Source organism: Magnolia sinica, chromosome 18 (assembly GCF_029962835.1).
Source record: "Magnolia sinica isolate HGM2019 chromosome 18, MsV1, whole genome shotgun sequence".
Taxonomy (NCBI): Eukaryota; Viridiplantae; Streptophyta; class Magnoliopsida; order Magnoliales; family Magnoliaceae; genus Magnolia; species Magnolia sinica.
In genome coordinates, this window is record NC_080590.1 from 11,909,801 (window position 1) to 11,934,021 (window position 24,221).

Consider the following 24,221-nt stretch of genomic DNA (forward strand, 5'->3'; position numbering starts at 1 on the left):
TTGATTCTCTCCAGTCAAAAAAACGCGGAACATGAGCCACAAGATTTCCCACGCTGAGGGAAGTTCGTTGTTCCATGGCCACCACAGCATGCGTGCCATGATAACCATGGGTCGTTCACATGATGGCCCACCAAAGCAATGGCCCATATCTATGATGGGGCTTCCAGCTGGAACTCCCTGAAGCACCCACGTCAAAGTTAGTTATAATTCTCTACTAACTTCAATCCATTTTTGTACAGCAAGAAAACCACTTTTCACTTGAACGGTCTGAAATGTAATCTATTCATTCTATTCAATCCCAATCAAAGCTGTGAAATTGTATGCATCGACATATGGTTCAAAAGACACTGGCCCACTACAGGAATCATCAATCACAGAACCAAATATCACACCATCATCGGTTGGGAAACATCGTTTGAATCAATGGACTGAGTTAAAATACAGGTATGGCCCACCTAACACCCAGATCCATAGCTCAAGTGGTAGACTGAGTGAAAGATACCTCGTTTCAACATTGAGGTCTTGGCATCGATTCCCTAGTGGGGGTGGCTAACAGTGAAGTGTGATCTGACAGTGGGTGTACTAACAAGCTAACAAAAAAAAGAAGGTATGGCCCACCTAGTGAGGATCAGGCTGATTTTCAATAAGGGTGATCTTCATGGTGGGCCGGGCCTGTCGCTTTTATGGTAGTAATTTACAAAACAAGTGGCATGTTGGTGAGAAAGATGCTAGTGTACCACAAGCTGTGGTACCGTTGCCTGTTAGTAATCATTTTCTTCACCAGCAAGGTTTTAAAATAGAAGTCTAACATGAAACTTCATGTTAGCGTTTGAAATTAAATATATAACATTGTGAAAAATGCTCAAACACCAGTAGATGTAGTTCAACTAGTTTGTGTGAGGCCTAACATACTGATTGTACAACATCCAACCCGTGAAATCTGGTCAATCCAACTAGGTGGGACACAACACAGAAAATAATGAATCACCCAAAACTTCGAAAATAATAAAAATTAATTGAAAAAACATGGTATCTAAACACCAATTAAAGCTGTACAAAATAAATTAAGTTCATAGTTCCACTTGCACACTTGAGAGCAAAAGCTCTCCTCTTGGTCACTCCATGACCATTCTCCTACTCTCGGTAATCCTCTCAGACCTCCATTTTTGCAATTAGGATCAATGCATGTCGATTCCCGCCGAGGGATGATGGCATTGATCCAAATTTCACGAAGTATCTTTTTAGTTCTCGTCTGACATCTGTGTGCTTCAGTGTTTTTCATGTTCTCCAGCTTTTTTAGAAGTTTCATTCCTACAGACGTTGATGTTTGGCCACTAATCAGTATGATTCCCAGTACATAATTGGCTTCTAAATGGCCACAATCAGCAGCCTTTTTCAAAAGATCAACTCCGAATTCAATATGGACCTTAGAGAAGTACTCAATCTGATCGAACAAAAAAAAAAAAAACAATAAACTCATTATAGATACATATAACTAAAATTAATCTGATTACCAACTATAATAATATCAATTTATCATATAAATATACATGGTAGTTAGTCGAGTGATAAGTCTGCTTGATAGTGTAGCAGTATATTTCTGATTATCTCAGGGTTATGTATGACTGGTGTTGTAAATGTTTGACTGTTGGAATCAGTTTTTACTGTAGAGGAATCTCAACTAGCAAGCTAAGGAATCATTCTCAGGCTGGCTAGCTAAGATCCACTATCAAATATACTAAGTCCATCCGATCAGTTCAGTCATCTAATGGGCCACACATGAGCAGGAAAAAGAGGCAATGAGCCAAAATAACCAACTTTCCATATGACGTGACAGTATACCTGGCATGACATTAATATCAGCTTAATCAGAGACCTCTGTAGGCTCAGAAGGTTTTCAACGTAGGCATCCAATTCCCACGGTTTCCTGTAGCGTAGCCCACTTGAGACTGGTATCTGCCTTTCTCTCGTGCCCTCAAATAATAATGGAACATGGATGGACGGTGTGGATCTGACACATATATTACAATGGCCCGTGTTCAACACTTTCGGTTTTCTTCTCTCTTCCCGCACCTCATAGAAGCAACGGAATTCATTGACGGTTGAAATTTAGTGTGCACATCGTAACCTATTTCTAAGGTTCACACCTTCCATCCTTTTTTCATATAATTTTAAAGATATGAGCCTAAAAATAAGATAGATCTATAACTCAAATAGACTACACGGTAGGAAATAGTACGAGTTGGACGTAGTCTTGGGAACTTCTTGGGGCTGGACGCGGATTTCCTGTGAAAGGCTTTGGTGGGAATTTTTTGGGCTGGCATGTTAGGTTGACATGAGGTTTTTGAGAAATCCACTGTCCATCCCTTTTTCATGTTTATTTTAGGACAAGAAACTAAAATTCAGGTGAACCGAAAACTAAGGCGGCCATATGAGAGGAAAAAGTGAGGATACCATCCATGTTTCATTATTATCCAAAGGTGAAGCCTAGGAAGATTTTAACAGCAGGCAGCTCCTTTCCCAGTTTCACCTCTTGTGCAGCGCCTTGAGTTTTGGATCTGCTTGATTTTTGGTGTAATGTCATGGAATGATCAGGAAAACGGTTGGACGGAGTAGATTTCTCACAAACATCAGGTGGACCCTACCTAGCATCCCACACAGTAACTTCCTGCAAAAGGCTTTCCCATGTAATCCGAGTAGGTGATGTTTGTGTTTTCCCTTTATTCAGTTCTATGTGACCATGTGTGATCTTATGAACAGGTTAGATGGTAAACAAACCTCATGGTTAGCCCTAAGAAGGTTTCAACGAAAGTTTGTTCAATCTCCATTGTGGTCCAATTGAGCATTGAATATGCCTTATTTTTAGGCAGTTAATCTACAATGATTTGGAAAAATTGATGGATGGTCTGGATCTAACACATAAATCATGGTGGGCCCAAAGTGGCTGCACACGTTAAAAGTTGTACAGTGTAACATGCAAACTACTCATCAGAGAGAAAATTAGCGTGTTTTGTGAGCTCTTTTTTTAATGGCAATGACGTGTACCAATGAGAAGCGACTGTGCACGAATCGCTGTGCCTTCCACACAAACAGTCCACACTCGACATGTCTAAGGCACCGACCTGAATTTACGCTAAATCACGTATATGGATTGGGTCAATGTGGTCACCTGACCATAAAACGCATGCACGTGCCATGTGATGTTAGAGCATGATTCTGAAATTCTATACTCTCAAGAACCTAGCTTTCGCTGGGCTTTTGCATGAATGTGCGCATCATGTATATACGAATTAAAAATAGAAAAAGAAAAGAAAATTACCATCCCTCGCCTGAAAAGTGCATCTGGATTCCCACTGGCTTCGCACTGCTTTAAGAATGAGGAAGCTTGGGAAGATATTCTCCATTCAATTGTGAGCAGTGCTTCAATCGAAGCATGCCGAAATACATAATTATCTGTGGCAGCTTCATGCATATCCTTGCAACTAAGGAGATATTTAAAAAAAAAATCAAATCCAACGTCAGATATGTAATTATGAGAAAAAGTAAAATTACTACATAGATATATGTTTTTTTTTATTTAAAAAAAAAAAAAAACCAAGAAATAGTAGAAACATACAGCAACTTCATGTTAGAAAGATCAGATAATGAAGAAGCGGATACAGAAGCCACAATCTCCACAACTAGATCTTGTGGAAGTGATTTGAAGAATGAGCACTGTTGTTGCCTTCTTTTCATCACTTTGGAAAGACCCATCGAGAAAAGAGAGATAAAAAACGGTTTTCTTATGGAACTTTCGCAAGGATGCTGGGTAGGGCCCGCTCAAATGTTTTTGAGAAGTACACAGAATGAATTACCACCCTGCATTAGTCGTTTATATATATATATATAAACGCTCACCTGCGAACTACGTACTACATACAAACTTTTTTGAGAACTCATCATATCTGATGAGTCTCAAAATCTGAACAGTCCACATGAAGCAGAACCTCATGAAACCCCCTGATACGAAATTTTACTTTGATCCAAAACTTTGGTGGGCCATGAAAAATGCAAACAGTTTCTTTCCTTGATTTGAATTTCTCTTTTCTATAGCCCATCAGAACCTTAGATTAGGGTGAAACTTCACCCCTTAAGGTTTCATGGGATTCCGCATCTTATGGACCGTTCGGATTTGACACCCATGACACGTGTGTAAAGGTGTGTAGGTGAGCATGCCTCCCCTGTACAAGGATGCGGATTTCTGCCCAAAGCTTTCCCAGAAGTTCCTGCGCGAGGATTCTAGGTGCGGTCTATTGTGACGTTTGTTAGAAATCCAACCCGTCCATCCTTTTTTCGATCTCATATTAGGAAATGAGACGAAAAATGAGGTAGATCAAAAACTCGAATGGGCCACACAAGAGGAAACGGTGGGGAAAGGAATTCCTACCATTGAAACCTTCCTAGGTTTTATATGCCATCCAAACCGTTTATAAGGTAGTTTTAACTGGGATGGAGTGAAAAATACCAAAAACTTAGACCTATGCAAAACTTTTGTGGCCATATAAATATTTCAATGGTACTCTCGTGTGTCCATATAAACTTTTGTAGTCACTAAATCCCCACTGGTTACTCTCGTGTGCCCGTTTAAGTTTTGTATCCACCTTATTTTTGGTCGCATTCCCTATGATGAGATCGAAAAACGGATGGACGGATTGTATTTCTCACAAATGTCGCAGTGGGCCCTACCAGAATCCTTGCGTAGGAAATCCGTGTACCCAGTCCAAAGGAGGCGGATTGCGTCCTACCCCGCCCAGACGGTAATCAGAAGCTATGTGGGGCTTACCTTGATGTAAGTGTTTTATCCAAGCCGTTCATAGCTTTTCTCATATCATTTGAAGGTAGTTTAATAAAATTGAATTGGGTATACAGCTCCACTGGATCACACCAACGGAAGCTGCAGTGATAATCACACTCACTGTTGAAACCTTTCTAAGGACAACCGTGATGTTTTTTTTTACCATACAACCTATTCATAAGGTCATGTAGGTCATGTAGACCTGGATGAAGTGAAAAAACAAATATGCTTGATCTGAAACTTCTCCATCTCTCAAGAAGTTTTTAATAGTGAGCGTTCAATCCTCACTTGTGGCTCACGTTAAGACCTTTGCCTGCTAATTTTTTGGCTAATACATTAAAATGATCTTAGAAAAATAATGAACGGCATGGATAAAGCACTTACATCACGATGGGCCCCACAGAGCCGTGCCTGGACGGATTACCTTCCGGGCGGAGTAGAACGCAATCCGCATCCCTGTCCAAATGAAGCGGATTGGCTGGTGTACCGCACACCATCGATATGGCTGTTTTCTTCACGTCACCAAGTAATATGGGTTCCATCATTAGATATGTGCTACATCACAACCGTCCTTTCATTTGCCAAGCCGTCCTAAGGCTTGAACCGGACAATAAGACAGATCCAAAGATCAAGTGGATCGTATTGTTAAAAGCTGTAGGTATTGAACGTCTACATTGAAACCCTTTTAGGGCCTGTTTGGTTTTCCATGATACATGAAAATCATGGTAAATAAGTTATTATTACTTTTTCACCTTGATTGAAAATAGGAGAGTATATTTCACCTCGAAAATCAAAACAAAAGTGTTGACTTAAATATTTGAACCCCACCCTAATGTATATGGTATATCCACCGTCCATCTATTTTATTAGAACATTTTGGACGATGAACAGAAAAATGAGGTAGATCCAACCCTCAAATGGTCCACACGAAAGGAAACAGTACCCTTAATTCGTTCACCATTGAAAGTTATTTTCTTCACTAGGCCCACATTAAGGTTTTTTCATCATCTAACCCGTTCATAGGGTCACACGTACATGGATAAGGGGAAAACACATATATCAGCTTGATCCAAAACTTTTAAGGGACCTAAGAAGTTTTTAATGGTAGGTGTTTGATTCCTGTTATTTCCTGTGGTGTGGTCCACTTGACCTTTGGATCTACCTCATTTTTTTGCTCATGTCATTAATTTGGTTGGCATAACAAATGAGCGGTGTGGATAAGTAACATACATCACAATGGGCCCCACAGTGATGTCGTAAATTTCTCGATTTAAGTGTTAAAAAAGTAAGTTGTCACATCTGTATTGAGAAAGATGTGATAATTACCTAGGTAAATAATTATTACTCATTTAAATGGCAATTACACTTGAGCCAAAAAATCAAATTTACGTGAATGGGTAAATAATTATTACCCATTCACATAAGTTTGGACCATATTGTAAAAAGCTGTGGTAATTAAATGTCTACCATTGAAACCCTTTTGGGTTCATAGAAGTTTTGGATCATATGATATTTGTTTATCCTCTTTCATCCAAGTCTATTGTACCTGCCAATGTTTTATCGGTGAGAATCATTGTCCCGCTGCTATTTCTGGTATGGTCCACTTAAGCTTTGGATATGAATCATTTTTAGTATCTTGCTCTAAAATTATCTCATAAAATGGATGAACTGTGTGGATATAATAAACACATCATTTTGGGATTGATATAACTTTGATCTACTTTGAACCGTCCATGTAACCCGGCGCTCGAGTTGCTGCAACAGTCGTCTTCGCACTGTGCGTTTGAAGCCGATCCGCTTCGGACGCGGATTTACTGCTAAACCCTTTCCCATAAAGTTACTGCGTAATTATTCTGGCTGGGGCCCACTAACATGTTTTTAGGAAATCTAACCCATCCATCCGTTTTTAGAGATCAGTTTAGGACATTCAACCAAAACTAAAGTGGATCCAAAACTGAAGTGAGCCACATGAGAGGAAACTGTGGGTATTCAGTGAGAACCGTTGAAACATTCTTGTGGCCATAAAAGTTTTGTTTGAACCTAAATTTGGTGTATTTTCACTTTATCCTAGTGGTAATGACCTTATAAACGGTTCGAATGGTATATAAATATCAATGTGAGCCCATAAAATTTTCAACGGTAGGCATTTCTTTTCCCAATTTTGTGTTCCACTTAAGTTTTGCATTCACCTCGCATTTGGTCTCATTTGTGCTCCACCCCGCAACTTCCTGCGAGAGGCTTTACCAGGGAAATCCGGAGCGGGCGGGAATACAACACATCTTTCAGAATGGTATTTTGAACCATGCACACAATCTCTTCACCTAATCATGTAGGAAAATGATCATATAGTGTTTGACTCTGATCCCTGCATCAAATCCAACCCATCCATGATGTGTGCCCTTTAATGTTAGACCATACTCAAGTGGGCCATTCCAATGGGAACAGTTGGGAGGGGACGGCCAACCTATAAAACCTTCCAAACTGTTTCGTGGGGCTGACCGTGTTGGGATGAAGGGACACACCGGAAAAGTAGACCATTCCAAGACTCAGGTGGGCCATTCCAAATGAATTTAGGTGTTAGAGATGGTTTAGGTTCTCCCTCAGGTGTGGCCCACTCGAGTTTCTGATCGGGCTGATTTCTGAGATCAACGTGAACTTGAGGTGGTTTAACATATGGATGGAATAGATGTCATGCACGCATCCCAGCGGGCCCCACAGGTCCACACTACCGTGTATGGGATCAGGACACAATCGTATATTGTGTCTAAGATCCAGATCCTTCTGATTTGATTCTCCAGTAAAAAAAACGTGGAACATGACCCACAAGATTTCCAACGGTGAGGGAAGTTCGTGTTCCTTGGCCACTATAGCCTGCGTGCCTTGATAACCATGTCTCGATTCATGTGACAACAATGGCCCATATCTATGATGGTGCTTCCAGGAAGTCCCTGAAGCACCCACTCCACATTATCTTCAATTCAACGGTCTGAAATGTAATCTATTCAATCCCAATCAAAGCTGTGAAATTGTATGGCATCGACATATGGTTCGAAAGTAGTGGCCCACTACAGGAATCATCAATCACAGAACCAAATCACAACATCATCAGTTGGATCACATCGTTTGAATCAATGGATCACCGAGGTAACATACAGGTGGCCCACCTAGTGAGCAACAGGCTGATTTTCAATAAGGCCAAATCCACCGATCTGACAGTCTTAACATCTGATCTTTAGCATCTTGTATTGACGGTTAGGATCATTTACACAAAGTATCATTTTTTTTTTTTTTTTCAAATCCTAACCATCCAATCTATGGCTTAGAAAAAAAAAAGAAGAATGGCTAGAAATAATAATTCCACATTTAGGATGGATAGGATAATCTGATCCATGTGATTTGTGCATGATAAGAACTTATGAAGTGCTTTGGACCTAATGGACAACTCAGACTGATTGAGGCACCAAAACTTACAGTGCTACTATGAGAGCACTAGACCATTCTCATCATTGTTCATACAAGTCACATCAAAATGTGTGGAATAATTAATAAAATTATTGTATTTCATATGGGCGCTTGAAATTAAATATATAACATTCTCATTCAACTCTCAATTGCAATGCTAGTGTTAAAAAACAATAATAATAATAATAAAATTTAAAAAAATCCATTGAAACTGAAATAAACAGGAAAAATGCTCAAACACCAGTAGCTGTACGTTCAACTAGTTTGTGTGAGGCCTTATATAATGTTTGTACAACATCCAACCCGTCTAGTAAGGTAGTCCTACCTTGAAATCTGGTCAATCCAACTAGGTGGGCCACAACACAGAAAATAATGAATCACCCAAATTTTTGAAAAAATAAAAATAAAAATTTAACTGCAAAAAATGGCATCTAAACTCCAATCAAAACATTACAAAATAAATTAAGTTCATAGTTCCACTTGCATCCTTGAGAGCAAAAGCTCTCCTCTTGGTCACTCCATGACCATTCTCCCACCTTCGGCAATCCTCTCAAACCTCCATTTCTGCACTTAGGATCAATGCATGTTGATTCCTGCCGAGGGATGATGGTGTTGATCCAAATTTCACGAAGTATTTTTGTCGTTCTTGTGCGGCATCTGTCTATTCCACTGTTTTTCATATTCTCCATATTTTTTATCAGTTTCATTCTTTCGGACGATGATGTTTGGCCACTAATCAGTATGATTCCCAATACATAGTTGGCTTCTAAATTGCCTGAATCAGCAGCTCTTTTCAAAAGATCAACCCCGACTTGAATATGCACCTTAGAGAAATACTCGATCTGAGAAAAAAGAAAACAATAAACACATTGTAGATACATATAATTAAATTTAATCTGATTACCAATGATAATTAATATCAATTTATTTTATATATATATATGGTAGTCGGGTTATGTTTGACCGTTGGAACCAGTGTTTTTTTATTTTCTTCTGTGGAGGGATCTTAACTAGCGAGCTAAGGAATCACTCTCAGGCTGGCTAAGATTCACTATCAAATATACTAAGTCCATCAGATCAGTCCAGTCATCTAGTGGGTCACACATGAGCAGGAAAATGAGGCAACGATCCAAAATAACCGATTTAATTTCCATATGACGTGACAGTACATGAATGCGAATCCTCTCAGTTGAAGGGGAAATTCAGTGCCGTGGTTTCTCATTAGTACATGTGCCTTCTTTTTGGGCTGGTATTATACAATGATCTGAAAAAAATTGATGGACGGTGTGGATCTAACAGATAAGTCATGATGGGCTCGAACTGGTTGCACACGTTAAAAGTTGTACAGTGTAACGTGCACGTGTTTTGTGAGCTCGTTTTTCAATGGCAATGACGTGTACCAATCAGAAGCGACGGCTCAGGAAATCGCTGTGCCTCCAACACAGAAAATCCACCCTCGACATGTCGAAGGCACCAGCCTGATTTTTCGCTATCGCACGTATATGGATCAGAACTCGGATTGCGTACTGAGTAAACTCTGTTGGGCCCACTGTGAATTCACGTGGTTTATCCACGCCGTCCATTCGTTTTTCCAGATGTTGAACTCAAAATTGAAGTATAAAAAAAGCTCAAGTAGACCATACCACAAGAAACAGTGGAAGTATCGATTTCCACTGTTGAAACCTTTCTAAGGCCCCGGTGATGTTTATTTGTCATCCAAACTTATCATAAGATCACACGGACATGGATGAAGGGAAATCACAAATATCAGCTTGATCTAAAACTTCTGTAGGCCCCCAAGAGCTTTTCAACGGTAGACTTCAATTCACACCATTTCCGGTGGTGTGGTCTACTTGAGACTTTGATATGCTTAATATTTGGGTTAAAGCCATAAATTTATATGATAAAACAGATGGACGGAGTTGATACAATGCATGAATGACGGTGGGCCCCACAGTGTTTACTCACTACGCAATCCCCTTCCTATGGAGAAGGTCAATGTGGGCGCTGACCATAAAAAGCACGCACGCGCCATGTGCTGTTAGAGCATGATTATGAAATTCTATACTCTCAAGAACATAGTTTTGGCTGGGCTCTTGCATAAACGTGTGCAGCGGGTCTAAAGAAATTTAAAAGAGATAAAGAAAAGAAAATTACCATCCCTCGCCTGAAAAGTGCATCTGGATTCCCACTGGCTTCGCACTGCTTTAAGAATGAGGAAGCTTGGGAAGATCTCCATTCAATTCTGGGCAGTGCTTCAATCGAAGCGTGCCGAAATACATAATTATCTCTGGCAGCTTCATGCATATCCTTGCAACTGAGGAGATATTAAAAAAATCAAATCCAATGTCAGATATGTAATTATGAAAAAAGAAAAATTCATAGCATAGATGTATTGTTAAAAAAAAAAAAAAACAGTAGTAATAGAAACATACACCAACTTCATGTTAGAAAGATCAGATAATGAAGAAGCGGCTACAGAAGCCGCAATCTCCACAACTAGATCTTGTGGAAGTGATTCGAAGAATGAGCAGTGCTGTTGCTTTCTTTTCATCACCTTGGAAAGACCCATTGAGAAAATAGAGATAAAAAGAGGGAGATGAAAAGAGAGAGCTGACGATAGAATGTGTTAATAGAGATGAAGAGAGAGATGAAAAGAGAGAGCTGATGATAGAATGTATTAATAGAGATGAAAAGTGAGAGCTGACGATAGAATGTATTTATAGAGATGAAGATATAAAAACGCGTATGTCGAAGACGTGGGTTTTTTAAGTAATTAATAAGTTCATGTGCGTAGAAGCCCATACAAAGGAAGAGTTTCTCACGGGAACTTTCCTTTTCAAAACAGGAAACTAGCTACGAAGTAAACTTGAAAATAGAAATTGGTAGTTATATCAGTTGCATGGTTTCGCAGCTTTATCTGACATCTATCAGATTCTCAATTAGAAAGCTTGGGAGTGGATTCGGTGAGACCCCAGACTCACCGGACGCGGATTTGCTGCGAAAGCTTCTCGCAGAAGTTTCTGCGCAAGATGCTAGGTAGGGCTCACTGCGATGTTTTTGAGAAATCCACCCCGTTCATCCATTTTGTGAGCTCATTTCAGTAGATGCGACGAATTATTAGATGGATCCAACACTCAAGTGAGCCATAAGATAGGAAAGAGTGGGGAGTTAGTGAGCACCGTTGAAATAATTTTATGGGCATAAAAGTTTTTTTATCAGGTTATATTTTTGGTGTTTTCACTTCATCCCATTGGGAGTGACCTTGTAAACGGTTTGGATGACATATAATCATCAAGGTGGTTCTCAGGAAGGTTTCAAAGGAAAGAAATTTCCTTCCCCAATTTCCCCTCTCGCGTGACCTACTTGAGTTTGGGATCCACAAAATTTTTAGTCTTTGAGTGATGAAGTGATCTCGAACGGTTTGGATAGCATAAAAACATCATGGTTAGCTCCCGGAAGGTTTCAAAGGTGGACGATTTTGTTCCTACTGTTTTGTTGGTGTGGCCCACCTGAGTTTTGGATATGCATGTCCATTATAATACTACCTTGTTTTTTTCTTTCAAAACATATGGACGGAGTAGATTTGCCACCTACATCTTTTTGGACCTAACACAGCCCCGGGCACAGGTATATCTCAGTGCGGGTCGCAGCCACAGGCAATCCGTTCCCCTTTTCATAAGAGCGCGACTTGGCTGGGATGAGGGACGTGGGTTCGAACCTGACCGTAGGGCACACCTTATGTATAAATTGTATATCCATGCCGTCCATTGGTCTTCCCAGCCTTACTTTAGACCATGTTCATAAAAAAGAGTTATAATCAAATTTCAGGTATACCACCTCACAAGAAACAGTGGATAACCTTTGGTGGGCCACAAAATCTTTGGATAAACCTTATATTTGTTTTTTCCCTTTCATCCAGTGTGACTTTATTAACAGGTTGGATGTTCAACAAACATTACAGTGGTCCCTAGAAATTTTTTAATGATGGATGTTCAATGACACCTGTTTCCTATGGTGTGGTCCACCTGAAATTTGTATTTGCTTCGCTTTTTTGGATCATGCCCTAAAATAAACTGGGAAGACCAAATGGACGCCGTGGATATACAATTGATACATCGAGGTGGGCCCTACAGTAGAGTCGCACACTTGCAGCTCTGTTCATATGCATGCACTCAGATATTGTACACGTGGAGCATTTTAAGCCGTATAGATAATCTGCCCCTCTTTAGATGGGTACTAACTAGGAGCAATGTGCTAACTCCCAGTTGATATTCATTCAATGGACGGCCACTATATCAATGGTCAACGGTCCAGATTCAACATACAGACCTTTTTCTAGAGGCTAGGGATCTTTCAGTTAATCTGATTCTAGGTTTATCATCCAGCTACAGCCGGCCCCACGGTTTAGTCACTTTATTTTGAGATGAATTGTACCACGTATGCAATTTCTGAGTGTAAGAGCATGAATGTTCACACTCAGCAGGAGTATCAAACAACACGCGTTTTATTTTACCAAGCACCTGATTTGGAGAGAGATTTGGAAATTGCCTTTTTCTTTCTAAAGCCGGGTTTCTCTACGAACGGCGTGGGGCCCACAGTGATGGATGGCCAAGAAATCAGGCCTACAGAAAACGCAGGTGGATCATGTTCCAGGGATCAATTGGCTGAGAACGCGCACCATTAAAACCTTTCAGATTGTGTGTGGTCAAACTCAAGTGAGCCATATGCCACATGTTTTTAACGGTTTTAGGCACGATTTTACGTGGTGTGTCCCACCTGAGTTGTGGATCGGAAATATATTTCATTACCGAGAATAACATGTGAGGGAACACATGATGCACGGATTGGATGTAATGCATGTGCCCTGAACACCATGTTGTATAATTAGCTTACTCTCCGGAGGTTGTAAGGGACCCGATCTCTTTTCATTTTTTATTTATTTGGATAAGAACTCCGTCGCAATTAGTTTTTAACCGTTATAAATTAATGATGTCCATTAATCCCACGTGTACAGTTAGCCTGCCCATCTTACACGTGGTAAGATGGCACACTTGTGTCTACGAACATTGTCTAAATTTCTTTTAGAAGCCCGGCAAAATGGCTCGCCAGCCATTGGTTTTGTACATTTTATTCACTCTACGAATCAACCTGTTTGTCTGGAATTCGGCCATATGCTACGAGTATAAGATCCGTCAGCACACTAGAATTTATTAGGTATGATTCAAACTGAAACCACTGACACTCGGTGTCAAGATAGATTGGTCGAATAGTCAAAAGACCAATTGTTTATTCAGTCAACTATCAAGTGCGCTATCACGTGATTTGTAGAAGTTAGAAATATTCCCTTGATGAGTTCTTTTTTACCTTAAAAATAAAAAACTTTTAAATATGCAACCGTTATACAATTGAGTGGAAATAAGTCGAAGCTAGATGCATAAAAACAAAACTTACCATTAAAGCGAGATCACCAACCTAGCTAAGAGCAATGAAGTGCTTCATCAACCAGCGTATTGATGAACAAGCTAGGATTGGGTAATGCCGAAATTACAACCTATTGTCGACTTAGCATATGAGTGTAGGTGGACTATTCCCAAAGCTAAGGTTTTTCTTCAGATCCGACGTACAGGCACATATGAAAGTGAATTACAACTATTATCTCCCATTAAGTCAATTCAACTTAAGGCAATGGCAAATTGAGCTAATCTTATAGACTAAGGGTTCCACAGCTACTAACCAGTGGAGAAAGTTAAATGTCCTGGAAGACTAGATAAACTGCTTTGCGCTGATTTATAGACTTTCTGATGAAGTTGTGAAAATAACTGCTACCTAAATGTCAACTTCGCATTCTATCAACCATAAGATGACAATTTACCTCCATTTGATCGTACCCGTGCTTGCCGAATGCATTCTTATCCTGCCACTAGTCTTTCATACAAGCTTCAGTGCTAACATAGCCCTAATGGTTACAGACCCTTACTTACGAATCACGTGAAAGTCACAACCCCTAAAACTGCTAGATCTTGTCCAAACGCTCCCCCATGTTTCTCTATATTTGACTGAGATTGGAGAGAAATGTAAATGATGTTTTTTCCTTCCAACAATGCCTTTGTCGGTTCATTCCTTTTCAGGTTTTGGCCACAAATAAGGCATTATCGTATCACTACCAGAGCCTTTGTCTCAAAAATCTCCGCACCATATTTATTCAGTAATTAATGCTATGCGTACCGTGTATCTATGTACAAAACAATACACATGCATGGTCTAGATAGCGTGATGAGTGATATGAGGTTCAGAACTGACAAACAGTACACATGCATGGTCCATATAGCATGATTGACAGCATGGACGGTCCACATCTAATAAACAATCACATTTACTGCTAGCATATTTAATATCAAACGAATAGATCTAAAAGGGTTTATGCTCACATGTTTCTAAGATCATCAAATGACATGTGCATTCCCAGAAGTTACTATTGCTGAGATCATCTACAAATCCCCTTTGATATCATGTGTAGAGATCTGACACACATAACTGAGTACTTGTCGAGAACTCTAGCAATAAATATTTTGAATGATTTTGGCTTGATAGGCATAGCCTAGTTGGACCAATGACAGGACCATGCGTCAATCTATATCTTAGATCTCTTCCCAGAGAAACCCCCTCTCTAATTTTCTTCTTCTCAAGTATGCATACGTGGGTAAGAAAAACTTTTTAGAGTTCTCTATATACTATTAGTGATTGCTTAGATAAAAATAAGTTTGGAAAGAACTCTCATTTTACCTAAAAGACTAATAGGATTTGAAACTATTTTAGCTATAGGATAAGAGAGTGATTTATTAAGAATACAAATAATTAAAGTAAACACTCTTACATACATGCGTATGGTCAAATCGTAAGGAAGTAACTCTAAAACCATCTATACAATCATACATATTTTATGGCTGATGCATATGTTTTGTGTGATTTTGACATATGTTTTGTGTGGTTTACATATGTTTTGTGCGGTTTTTATTGAGTTAATCTCTTAGTTAAAGATGTAGTTATAAATTTTCTGTTGTAAAGTGATTGTTGCTTCGTATGAAAGTCATGAAGGCGAAGTTCTTAACTCTCTCTATAAAAAAAATCATATTTAATTTATATATTTTATGTTAGATTTATTAATGGAGACAAATATTTTTATATTCAATTAATTAATTTAACATTTTTTTTTTAATATCATAGGATGTATACACTAAAAATCTATAAAAAGTTATTGACATATGGGAGGAAATTGACACTCATGGAAAGAACATGCACTACAGGTACATATATATAACATACGCATACAATACGATGATCCTTAACTATCCTGCTGACGCTTTAGCCAGACCCATTTTGTGCATATCTTCAGCGAGGCCAACTATCTGGCTGACGCTTTGGCCCGGGTAGGTTCCGACTCCCCGTCCTCTTCTTCTTTCTCATCGCCGGCTGACATTTCACTTGAGGTCAAGGGGTTGCTATTCCTTGATAAGGTGGGGCTGGGTACTATTAGGGAGTGTTAGTTTTTCTCCTTCTGGTAGGAGGTTTTTGTAAGTAGTTTTTTTGTTCTCTCCTTTTTTGGGAGCTATGATAGGTTTGCCTAGTTCTTATTTCTTGGGCATACCCGAATGTATATTTTCAGGCAGATTGAAATGAAATCAAGGCCCTGGCGACCTTTTTCCAAATAAAAATAAAAGTAAAAAAAATACGATGATCCTTAACGAGTCTTATTACCATTTTAACTTAAATTTTAAAAGAATAAATTATAAAATTGTTTTAACTTGTAGCTTTTTCAAGTAATTAAGATCACTGGATATTTTTCATAATACATCTAAAATAAGATATATACAAGTGAAGTCTGGTTGGTATAAAGGCGGTATAAAGGCTAACCTGGAAATTTATTGGGCCATGCATGCCATACCAAAAGGTCACCCCACCCATAACCACCATTATTCTAAACACTGTTTTGTTTAGTAGTTTGATAGTGGACATGGACCAGCTTGAGACTATTTCATTATAGATAGCATGGGTTGTGCTGGGCTTTAGATTGGCCCCAAAAATCCAATTTGTCATTTTACGTTTAATTAGATTACTTTTAATTATTTATAGTGAGTTCATTTATTTTTCTTTTTCAAGAGTATAATGGTTCTCTAGGTCTCAAATCCAATTGCACCTCCTCTATCTTTTAAAGAGAGTTGGCTATATGGATCATTTTAAATACACGAATCATCTTAAATAAGGTGAAAGTAAAAAAAGATGGTTGAATCAATAAATGCTACATGAGATCCAAAAAGGTCCTCCGTGAAATGTGAATAAACAACATCATCCATTTGGAGAAATTCACATTCATCAATATAAAGTGTAAAAATGAACGGATGTGATTATTTCCAAATATTAAAGAGAGATGGTAGGTTGATCCATCCAAATATTCGAGCTTTTGTTCTGAAGCATTCAACTGGGATTATAAGTCCAATTAATTTTGCAAAGTTTTAAGGGGTGTTTAGATACAATTGCATGTAATTTTGTATTCATTTGCACATACAATTTTTTAAGGTTTGAATTAGTGACGCAGGGATAAACGTGATGAAGATAATTACTCCGAATCCACGGAGCTTCTCTGGACTCATCACAGAGACTTTTCGAATCCACGAGGAAAGAAATAAAAAAATAGAAATAAATTCTAATAAATTTGAAATTGATTAATTGATGAATAAAAACGAGTTCACAACCATTTAAATAGGGGTACCAAGCAATGGGAAAGAAATTAGAATTAAACTACAACTCAAACTCCTAGAATCCGCGACTTACTATAAATAGTAAACTTACTATTTATAGACGGTCGTGATGTCTACTAGTGCGCAAGGTTTTCGGCCAAAAATAGTAAGTGTTCTATTTGGCTTCACAAACTGTTCTCCTAATTATTCTAAGCTCTTTTCATGTTGGGCGCAATTCCTAAAGCCCGACGGATGAAGAGTTATTATCAAACTAAAACTTACTATTTATAGTAAAAATGAAATTAAAACAGGAAAACGACCGTCGATCCAGGGGTTTTTCACAATTCCGGGCTGCGCAACCCGGCGTAGCAGGGTTGGTTGGCTAAAGTAGTTCGTTCTACTCCAAAATCATATATTTTACGTCAGATAACTCATTCCGGATTGTGAGATACACCCGATCTAAGGTCCGATGGTCCGGATCACCTCTGTCGTCGACCAGGCCTTTTCTGATCCATCTTGGCCATGAAACTGTCCGTGACTAGCTCTACATCAATTAGAGTTTGGTATGCTATTTAACAACTTTAAAATTGAAAGTTAATTGAAAATGGAATGTATTTAATTTCAAGAGCTAAAATCACGTTGCAGACTTTTATGTGGACAACCTATGAGAAAGAATGAGCTAGGCTTTGGCTTGGCATACAACGAGCTCTCCTACACATGTGTGGTTTAGGAGACTAAATTAATTTGGTTGGTAGAATCATCAACACACACACACACACACACACACACACACACACACACATATATATATTAAGTATATTTGGTTCTAACTATTTTCTCCAGACCCAATGCAAATCTAACATGTCCATCTCATGTATCCAATTTAAACTTTATTAGACTCGATTTTTAAGTGAGATCAAAAGGTGAGACTCAAATTCAACCAAATTTCTTAATGGGTCCACATTATGTGATGGGATGCACGGTGAATAACCTTTATCTCAAAGATGACTTGGAATTGGAAGATCCTGTACATCCAATTAGTGGACTTTTTCACATAGAATATTGTGTTGGTTATTTTACTTTTCATAATTATTAATTTGAAGACCATTGATAGAATGGTCGGGATTGCCCATAGGGTGTAAAGACATAAAATATGGCATCTAAGTATTCAACTTCACAAATTGAGAACTTGACGAGTAGCACACCATAAAACTCATACAAATTACAAGCACCAACGTTGATGGCGCATAGCCTAAGAATCACATTTATTTTTGAACCATTCAACCAAGCATAAGAATATAACATCCATTTCGGAACCATTCCACCAAAGATCTTTAATGGTCTTTGGTTCCTTTTTCAATTCAAAATTAGATTGTGAATTATGAGATTGAAACCCATTTTCTAGTATGAAATTTTATGTATTTGGAAATTGTGAATTAAGCATCTTAATAAAAAAAAAAAAACAGTACGTCCAAGCAGCTACTTGATTGTTCCACCATAAAATTATAATTTCATTGTTACAAAACAATGATATTTTTTCTTAGGAACAGATGTAAACTCTTCCAACTAAGTAAGAATTAAATCCTTCCTAAAGAAGAAGGGGAAAAAAAAAAAAAACATTCCCAGTTAGTAGGTGCAGAAGTTTTTTAACGGTGGCTGTTTAATTACCATTGTTTCTGTGGTGTGGTCCAACCGAGATTTGGATCTACCCCATTTTAAGGTTAATGCCCTAAAATGATCTCATAAAATTAATGGATGGAGTGGATGAGACATATAGATTATTTTGGGCCCCTAGGGCTTTTCCAGTTTTTAATGGCGGGTGTTTAATTACCGCTGCTCATTTGGGGTGGTCCACCTAACATTTGGATCTACCTAATTTTTTGGATGATGCCCTAAAACGATCCCATAAAGTGGATGGACGGAGTGGATGAGACATATACATCATGGTGGGGCTTACAAGCCTTTTGCAGCACCTACCCGTGTTGAATTACGTACCTGAGATCATTTATTTGATGAGATTAATGGAGATGGAGGGAGTATTGGAAAAGAGTCCTTAATTACTAGCATTCTGATCCTTTGATTTTGTTACTTAGTTGCAAAGTGCTTCAACCTTTGATTGTGCTACTTTTATGGCTACCTAGGGGGCTGGCCCTATAGGACTAGGGCCAATGGAGACCTTTTTAGGGCCAACTAGGCCAGGGCTTAGGGACGAATATGCGGAGTGGGTACCACCACACCCGTACCTAGTTAGATACGGACGGTCCTGTCGGGGGCTCTGTGGTGCCCACCATGATGTATGTGTTTTATCCATGCCGTCTATCCATTTTGACAAATCATTTTAGTATGGTTGATCAGTTTCTCCGCCAACAAGGCTGTCCATGTTGTCCCCACCTTTTGGTGATCTCAACCGTTCATATGGTGGGCCTGGTCTTGGACGGGAGAAATCCCAGTAGTTTCTTCTGATTGGGCCACTGTTAAAAGTAGACGTTTGGATGTAATTTTACATTTGTGATCTGCCAACTGGATGATTATGATCATTTGGTGGGGGAGATATTAGGCCATGGCCCATCATGATGGCATGGACGGTTTAGATTACTAGCAGAAGGGCTCCAAGTTTACTATTGCTGATTCAAAGAAAAAACGGTCTTATTTTCGATGTGTTATTTTAGTTTTATTTCGAAGAAATATACAATGCTCAATCCAAACACGTCATCGGCCTGTTGGTTTTGAGTTAGCAGTTTGTGTTGGTGGGGGCCCGACCTATTGAAATTAGAGTATTATCCAATGTTCCGAATGAAATGGAAATTCTTTGGTGGAGGTGCTTTTGGCTCATTGCATGTACGTACCCTTCTTGGGGCCACCAGATGAACGGTTTGAATCACTCGGTAAATAACTCAAAAAAACTTTCACTATCAGTTTATTCAAGCTGTCCCACTGGGCCCCATTAAATGTGGGCCATTGGTTTTAACTGTCCATTTGGAAGCCACCCCATCTGCTAGCATCATCTGATACGGGAGATGGAGGTGGTATATCCCATGAGCCCCATCTAATCCCACACACACTTCTCTACTAGAACCTGCACAAGCATATGTGAGGATCTCAAAAATCAGTCTAGTCCCCTTATCAGGTGGCCCCATGTGTTCATGGATCAATGGTCATTCCCTTTTTAAGCCCATTTTTCATTGATGGAGGCCAGCCTGATGAGTAGAGGCTCCTGTTTTTAAGCCGGGTTATCTTCTTTTTTTTTTTTAATTGATACAGTAGTTAGAATTACTTTGTGGAGAAGTGATCTTAGCCAATCATCTAAGTTCATGTAGATTGGCCTTAGCCGAGAAATTACTCAAATTGGACTTCTGCCTATTGCACAGGGCCACTTCACTGCATTTTCAACCGTCAGTTGATGGTTAGGTTTGATCGATTGGAGCAATTTTTGGTGCTTTGGCCAAAATGTATGTTTTCTTGTGACTGCCGAGGTATTAGAGAGCTTTCACTTTGCTTTGTAGGCCCAATTATTGCAATAACAAAAGGGGTGTCTGAGCATAGATTGATTTGTTTCGGCAATTCTTTCCTTTTGTTTTAACGCCTTTTTTTTATCTTCTTTAATGGAAAATTTGATTATCATTTAGAAATAAAACAGGTATCGTTATCTTATTGTTTGTATATTATGTTGGGATTTGTGCTGCGGAATGACACGTATATGGATCTAGGATAGTAATCCAAGAGCACTAAACAAACACAAGAAGACATAAAGATTTAATGTGGAAAATCCTTTCAGAAAAAAACCACAGCATAAAGCAATAGAAATCCACTATGAAAACATAAATTACAAAGAGAGAAGACTTACCGATTCAAACAAAGCTTGAATCTCGCCCTTTCTACACCCTTTGAAAACCTAGAACTCCTTCTAGAAATCCTTTGAAATCCTTTAGAAAGCCTTAGTATGTTTTAGAAAGGCCTTAGAGACTCCTATTTATAGTTTAAGAAACTCCACTTTCGCACCGACTTGGAATAGTCTGGAAACCACCTCAAATTTACACAGTCTGCCTAACTTTCGGCTAGTTGAGTCATTCCCTCGACTGGTCAAGGATCTCAGACTCCAAAATTGAAGACATCTTTTTAACAATAATCTCCACCATGTCTTCAATCTTTAATCGTATAGTTTCTTGACCTCTTCTCTTATCTTTGCATCACATCATAGCTTCAATCTACGCTTCTCGTGCACACTCCGTCCTTCTTTTATGTCATCGCTAAGCCCAGAAAAGTTGCACAGAACTTAAACTTCTCTATAGGAACGACCTTAGTGAGCATGTTTACTGGATTCACGCTGGTGTGCATATTCTCTAGTGTTACACCTTCTTCCTCAAGCACCTATCGGATAAAGTGGTAAAGAACATCAATGTGTTTGGTATGAGAGTGATAAATGGAATTTTTAGCCAAATTTATAGCGTTTTCGCTGTCACAATTAACTGGCACAAATTCCTGCTGAAGCTTCAACTGATTTATCATGCCTCTCAACCAAACACCTTCCTTAAATGCTTTTGTCACTATCATATACTCTACTTTGGTCATGGAAAGAGCCACCACGGACTAAAGCTTTAATATTCAACTGATTGCTCCACCCGCTAATACAAATGAGTAACCTAAAGTTGACCTTTTGGAATCCACATTGCCTGCGTAATTAGAATCCATATACCCTACCAACTTTGTCTGTCTTCTCAAAAGTTAAGACGTAGTGTTTTGCACCTTGAATGTATCGAAGTAGCCATTTCACCGCTTCCCAATGATGCTTGCCGGGGTTTGACATGTATTTGCTCACAACACTGACTGTCTGTAAAATATCTGGTCTCATACAAACCATGACATACATTAAACTACCAACTACATTCGAATAAGGCACATGAGACATAACATGTTTTTCCTTATTTGATTTAGGACATTGTTTTAAGAAAAACTTGAAGTGAGCCGCGTGAGGAACGCTCACTGGTGTTGCCTTGTCCATCCTATACTTGATTAGTACTTTTTAAAGGTAATCTACCTATGATAACCAAAGTCTGCTCTTCTTCCTGTCTCTATGAATATCTATGCCAAAAACCTACTTTGCAGCACTCAGATCTTTCATCTCGAATGTCCCTAATAACTGAGTCTTCAGTACGTTGATTTCAGACATATCATGACTGGCGATCAACATATCATCAACATATAATACTAGGATGATGAATTTTTCATCACTTAGTGTTTTATAATAGACATAGTGATCGTATTCCCCCCGAGTAAATTTCTGACTCAATATGAAATAATTAAATTTTTTATACCACTGCCTAAGCAACTGTTTCAAGCCGTACAACGACCTCATTAACTTGCAAACTTTTTTCTCTTCCCCTTTAACTTCGTAGTACTCTGGTTGCTTCATGTAGATCTGCTCTTCCAACTCCCCGTACAAAAATGTTGTCTTGGCATCCATCTGTTCCAGGTCGAGAACGTATTGAGCAATTAACGCCAACACGAATCTAATAGACACCTGCTTAACCATCAAGGCGAGTATCTCTATGAACTTGATTCCATCTCTTTGAGCATAACCCTTCGCTACCAATCTTGCTTTATATTTATCATATTTTTTCTTAAATAACCACTCACATTAGATTGCTTTTCGACCCACTAGAAGCTCCACCAGCTCCCATGTGTGGTTTTTATGTAACAAGTCCATCTCATCGTCCATAGTCGCCTTCCACTTTTCTTCATCAGGTTCATCAAAAGTCTCTTGAATAGTAGACGAGTCCCCCTCATCTATAATAAGGGCATATGCAATATTAGAGTCACCCATGTACCTTTCCGGTAACCTGCGATCATGCGGTGAGTTTCTTCTCATAGGTGGCTGCTCCACCTGATCTTGTACCTTTGTCTGTGCATCTGTCTCTACTTAAGTATCATCCATGTCAATCTGGATATTTACAGTCAACCTTTCTAGTTCCTCTTGCTCTTTTTAATCATTCTTGTGGAATAGGGAGCTTTCATCGAATCTGACGTCATGAATAGTGATGACCTTGCGTGTGACATTGTCCTATAACCTGTAACCTTTCACACCAATATCATAGCCAACAAAAATATACTTTTTGACTCTATGATCTAACTCATCTCTTTTAACTGACGGTACATGAGAGTAAGTCTCACAACCAAATATGCGTAGATCTGAGTAGTCGATCTTATGACCACTTCATATTTTCTCTGGGATTTTACATTCAATTGCCATATAATGAGACCGGTTCACCAAATAGCAAGTCGTGCTAATGGTCTCAGTCCATAAGTTCTTACCTAACATAACATTACTTAACATGCATCGAGCCATCTACAAGAGAGGTCGATTAATTCGCTCAACCACACTGTTTTCTTCAGGCCTACAGTGCACTGTGTTATGCCTAATGATCCCTTCATCCTTGCAATATTCATTAAACTCAGTGGAAGTGAATTCTCCACCATTGTCAGTCCTTAAAACTTTTATTTTTCGACTTAACTGTTTTTCTACCATTGCCTTCCATTGTTTGAATATGGTGAAAACTTCGAATTTACGTTTCATGAAGTAAACCCAAACTTTCCTGAAGTAGTCATCAATGAATGAAACAAACTATGACAACCCCCAATGGAAACTTCTAGTGATGGCCCCCATACATCAGAGTGCACATAATCAAGTACTCCCTTATATATATGTTTTTCAGATTTAAAAGACAATCTATATTGTTTACCATATATACAATACTCGCATATATCTAAATCAGAATTTTTAAAAGCTGGAATCAAACATTGATAAAAAAGTAACTTTATGCTCCGCTCGCTCATGTGGCCCAGACGAGCATGCCACATGCGTAGAGACATGAAATTTGTAATAGTTGCTGCCGCTCCACCTGCAGAAGTGCTCCCGATCAACCTGTAAAGGTTTCCGTACCTTTACGCTCTCATAACCACGAGTGCCCTTTTTAAAACTTTAAAGACACTATCAATACCAGTGAACTTGCACCCTATAGCTTCGAGTGCACCAAGAGAAATTAAATTTTTCTTTATATGAGGAATTTGTTTGACATCAGTTAAGGTACGCTCTATCCCATCAAAAATCTTAATATTCACCATACCAATAGATACAACATTACAGGCATTGTCATTGCTCATAAAAACCTATCCACCATTGCATTCCTTGT

General features: G+C 38.8%; 2 protein-coding genes across 2 annotated transcripts; both read right to left on the reverse strand.

The window, feature by feature from the left end:
• Positions 1-1,033: 1,033 nt before the first annotated feature.
• LOC131232276 (putative F-box protein At1g67623) lies at positions 1,034-3,753 on the reverse strand. The gene is made up of 3 exons (XM_058228517.1): positions 3,617-3,753; positions 3,320-3,482; positions 1,034-1,444 (listed from the first exon to the last, which is right to left on the reverse strand). The coding sequence occupies exons 1-3, from the start codon at positions 3,751-3,753 to the stop codon at positions 1,034-1,036; spliced, it is 711 nt and encodes a 236-aa protein (XP_058084500.1).
• Positions 3,754-8,727: 4,974 nt separating this feature from the next.
• Positions 8,728-10,868, reverse strand: LOC131232277 (putative F-box protein At1g67623). Its single transcript, XM_058228518.1, has 3 exons — positions 10,732-10,868; positions 10,454-10,613; positions 8,728-9,138 (listed from the first exon to the last, which is right to left on the reverse strand). Exons 1-3 carry the CDS (start codon positions 10,866-10,868, stop codon positions 8,728-8,730), a joined length of 708 nt encoding a protein of 235 aa, XP_058084501.1.
• Between the last annotated feature and the right edge of the window lie 13,353 nt (positions 10,869-24,221).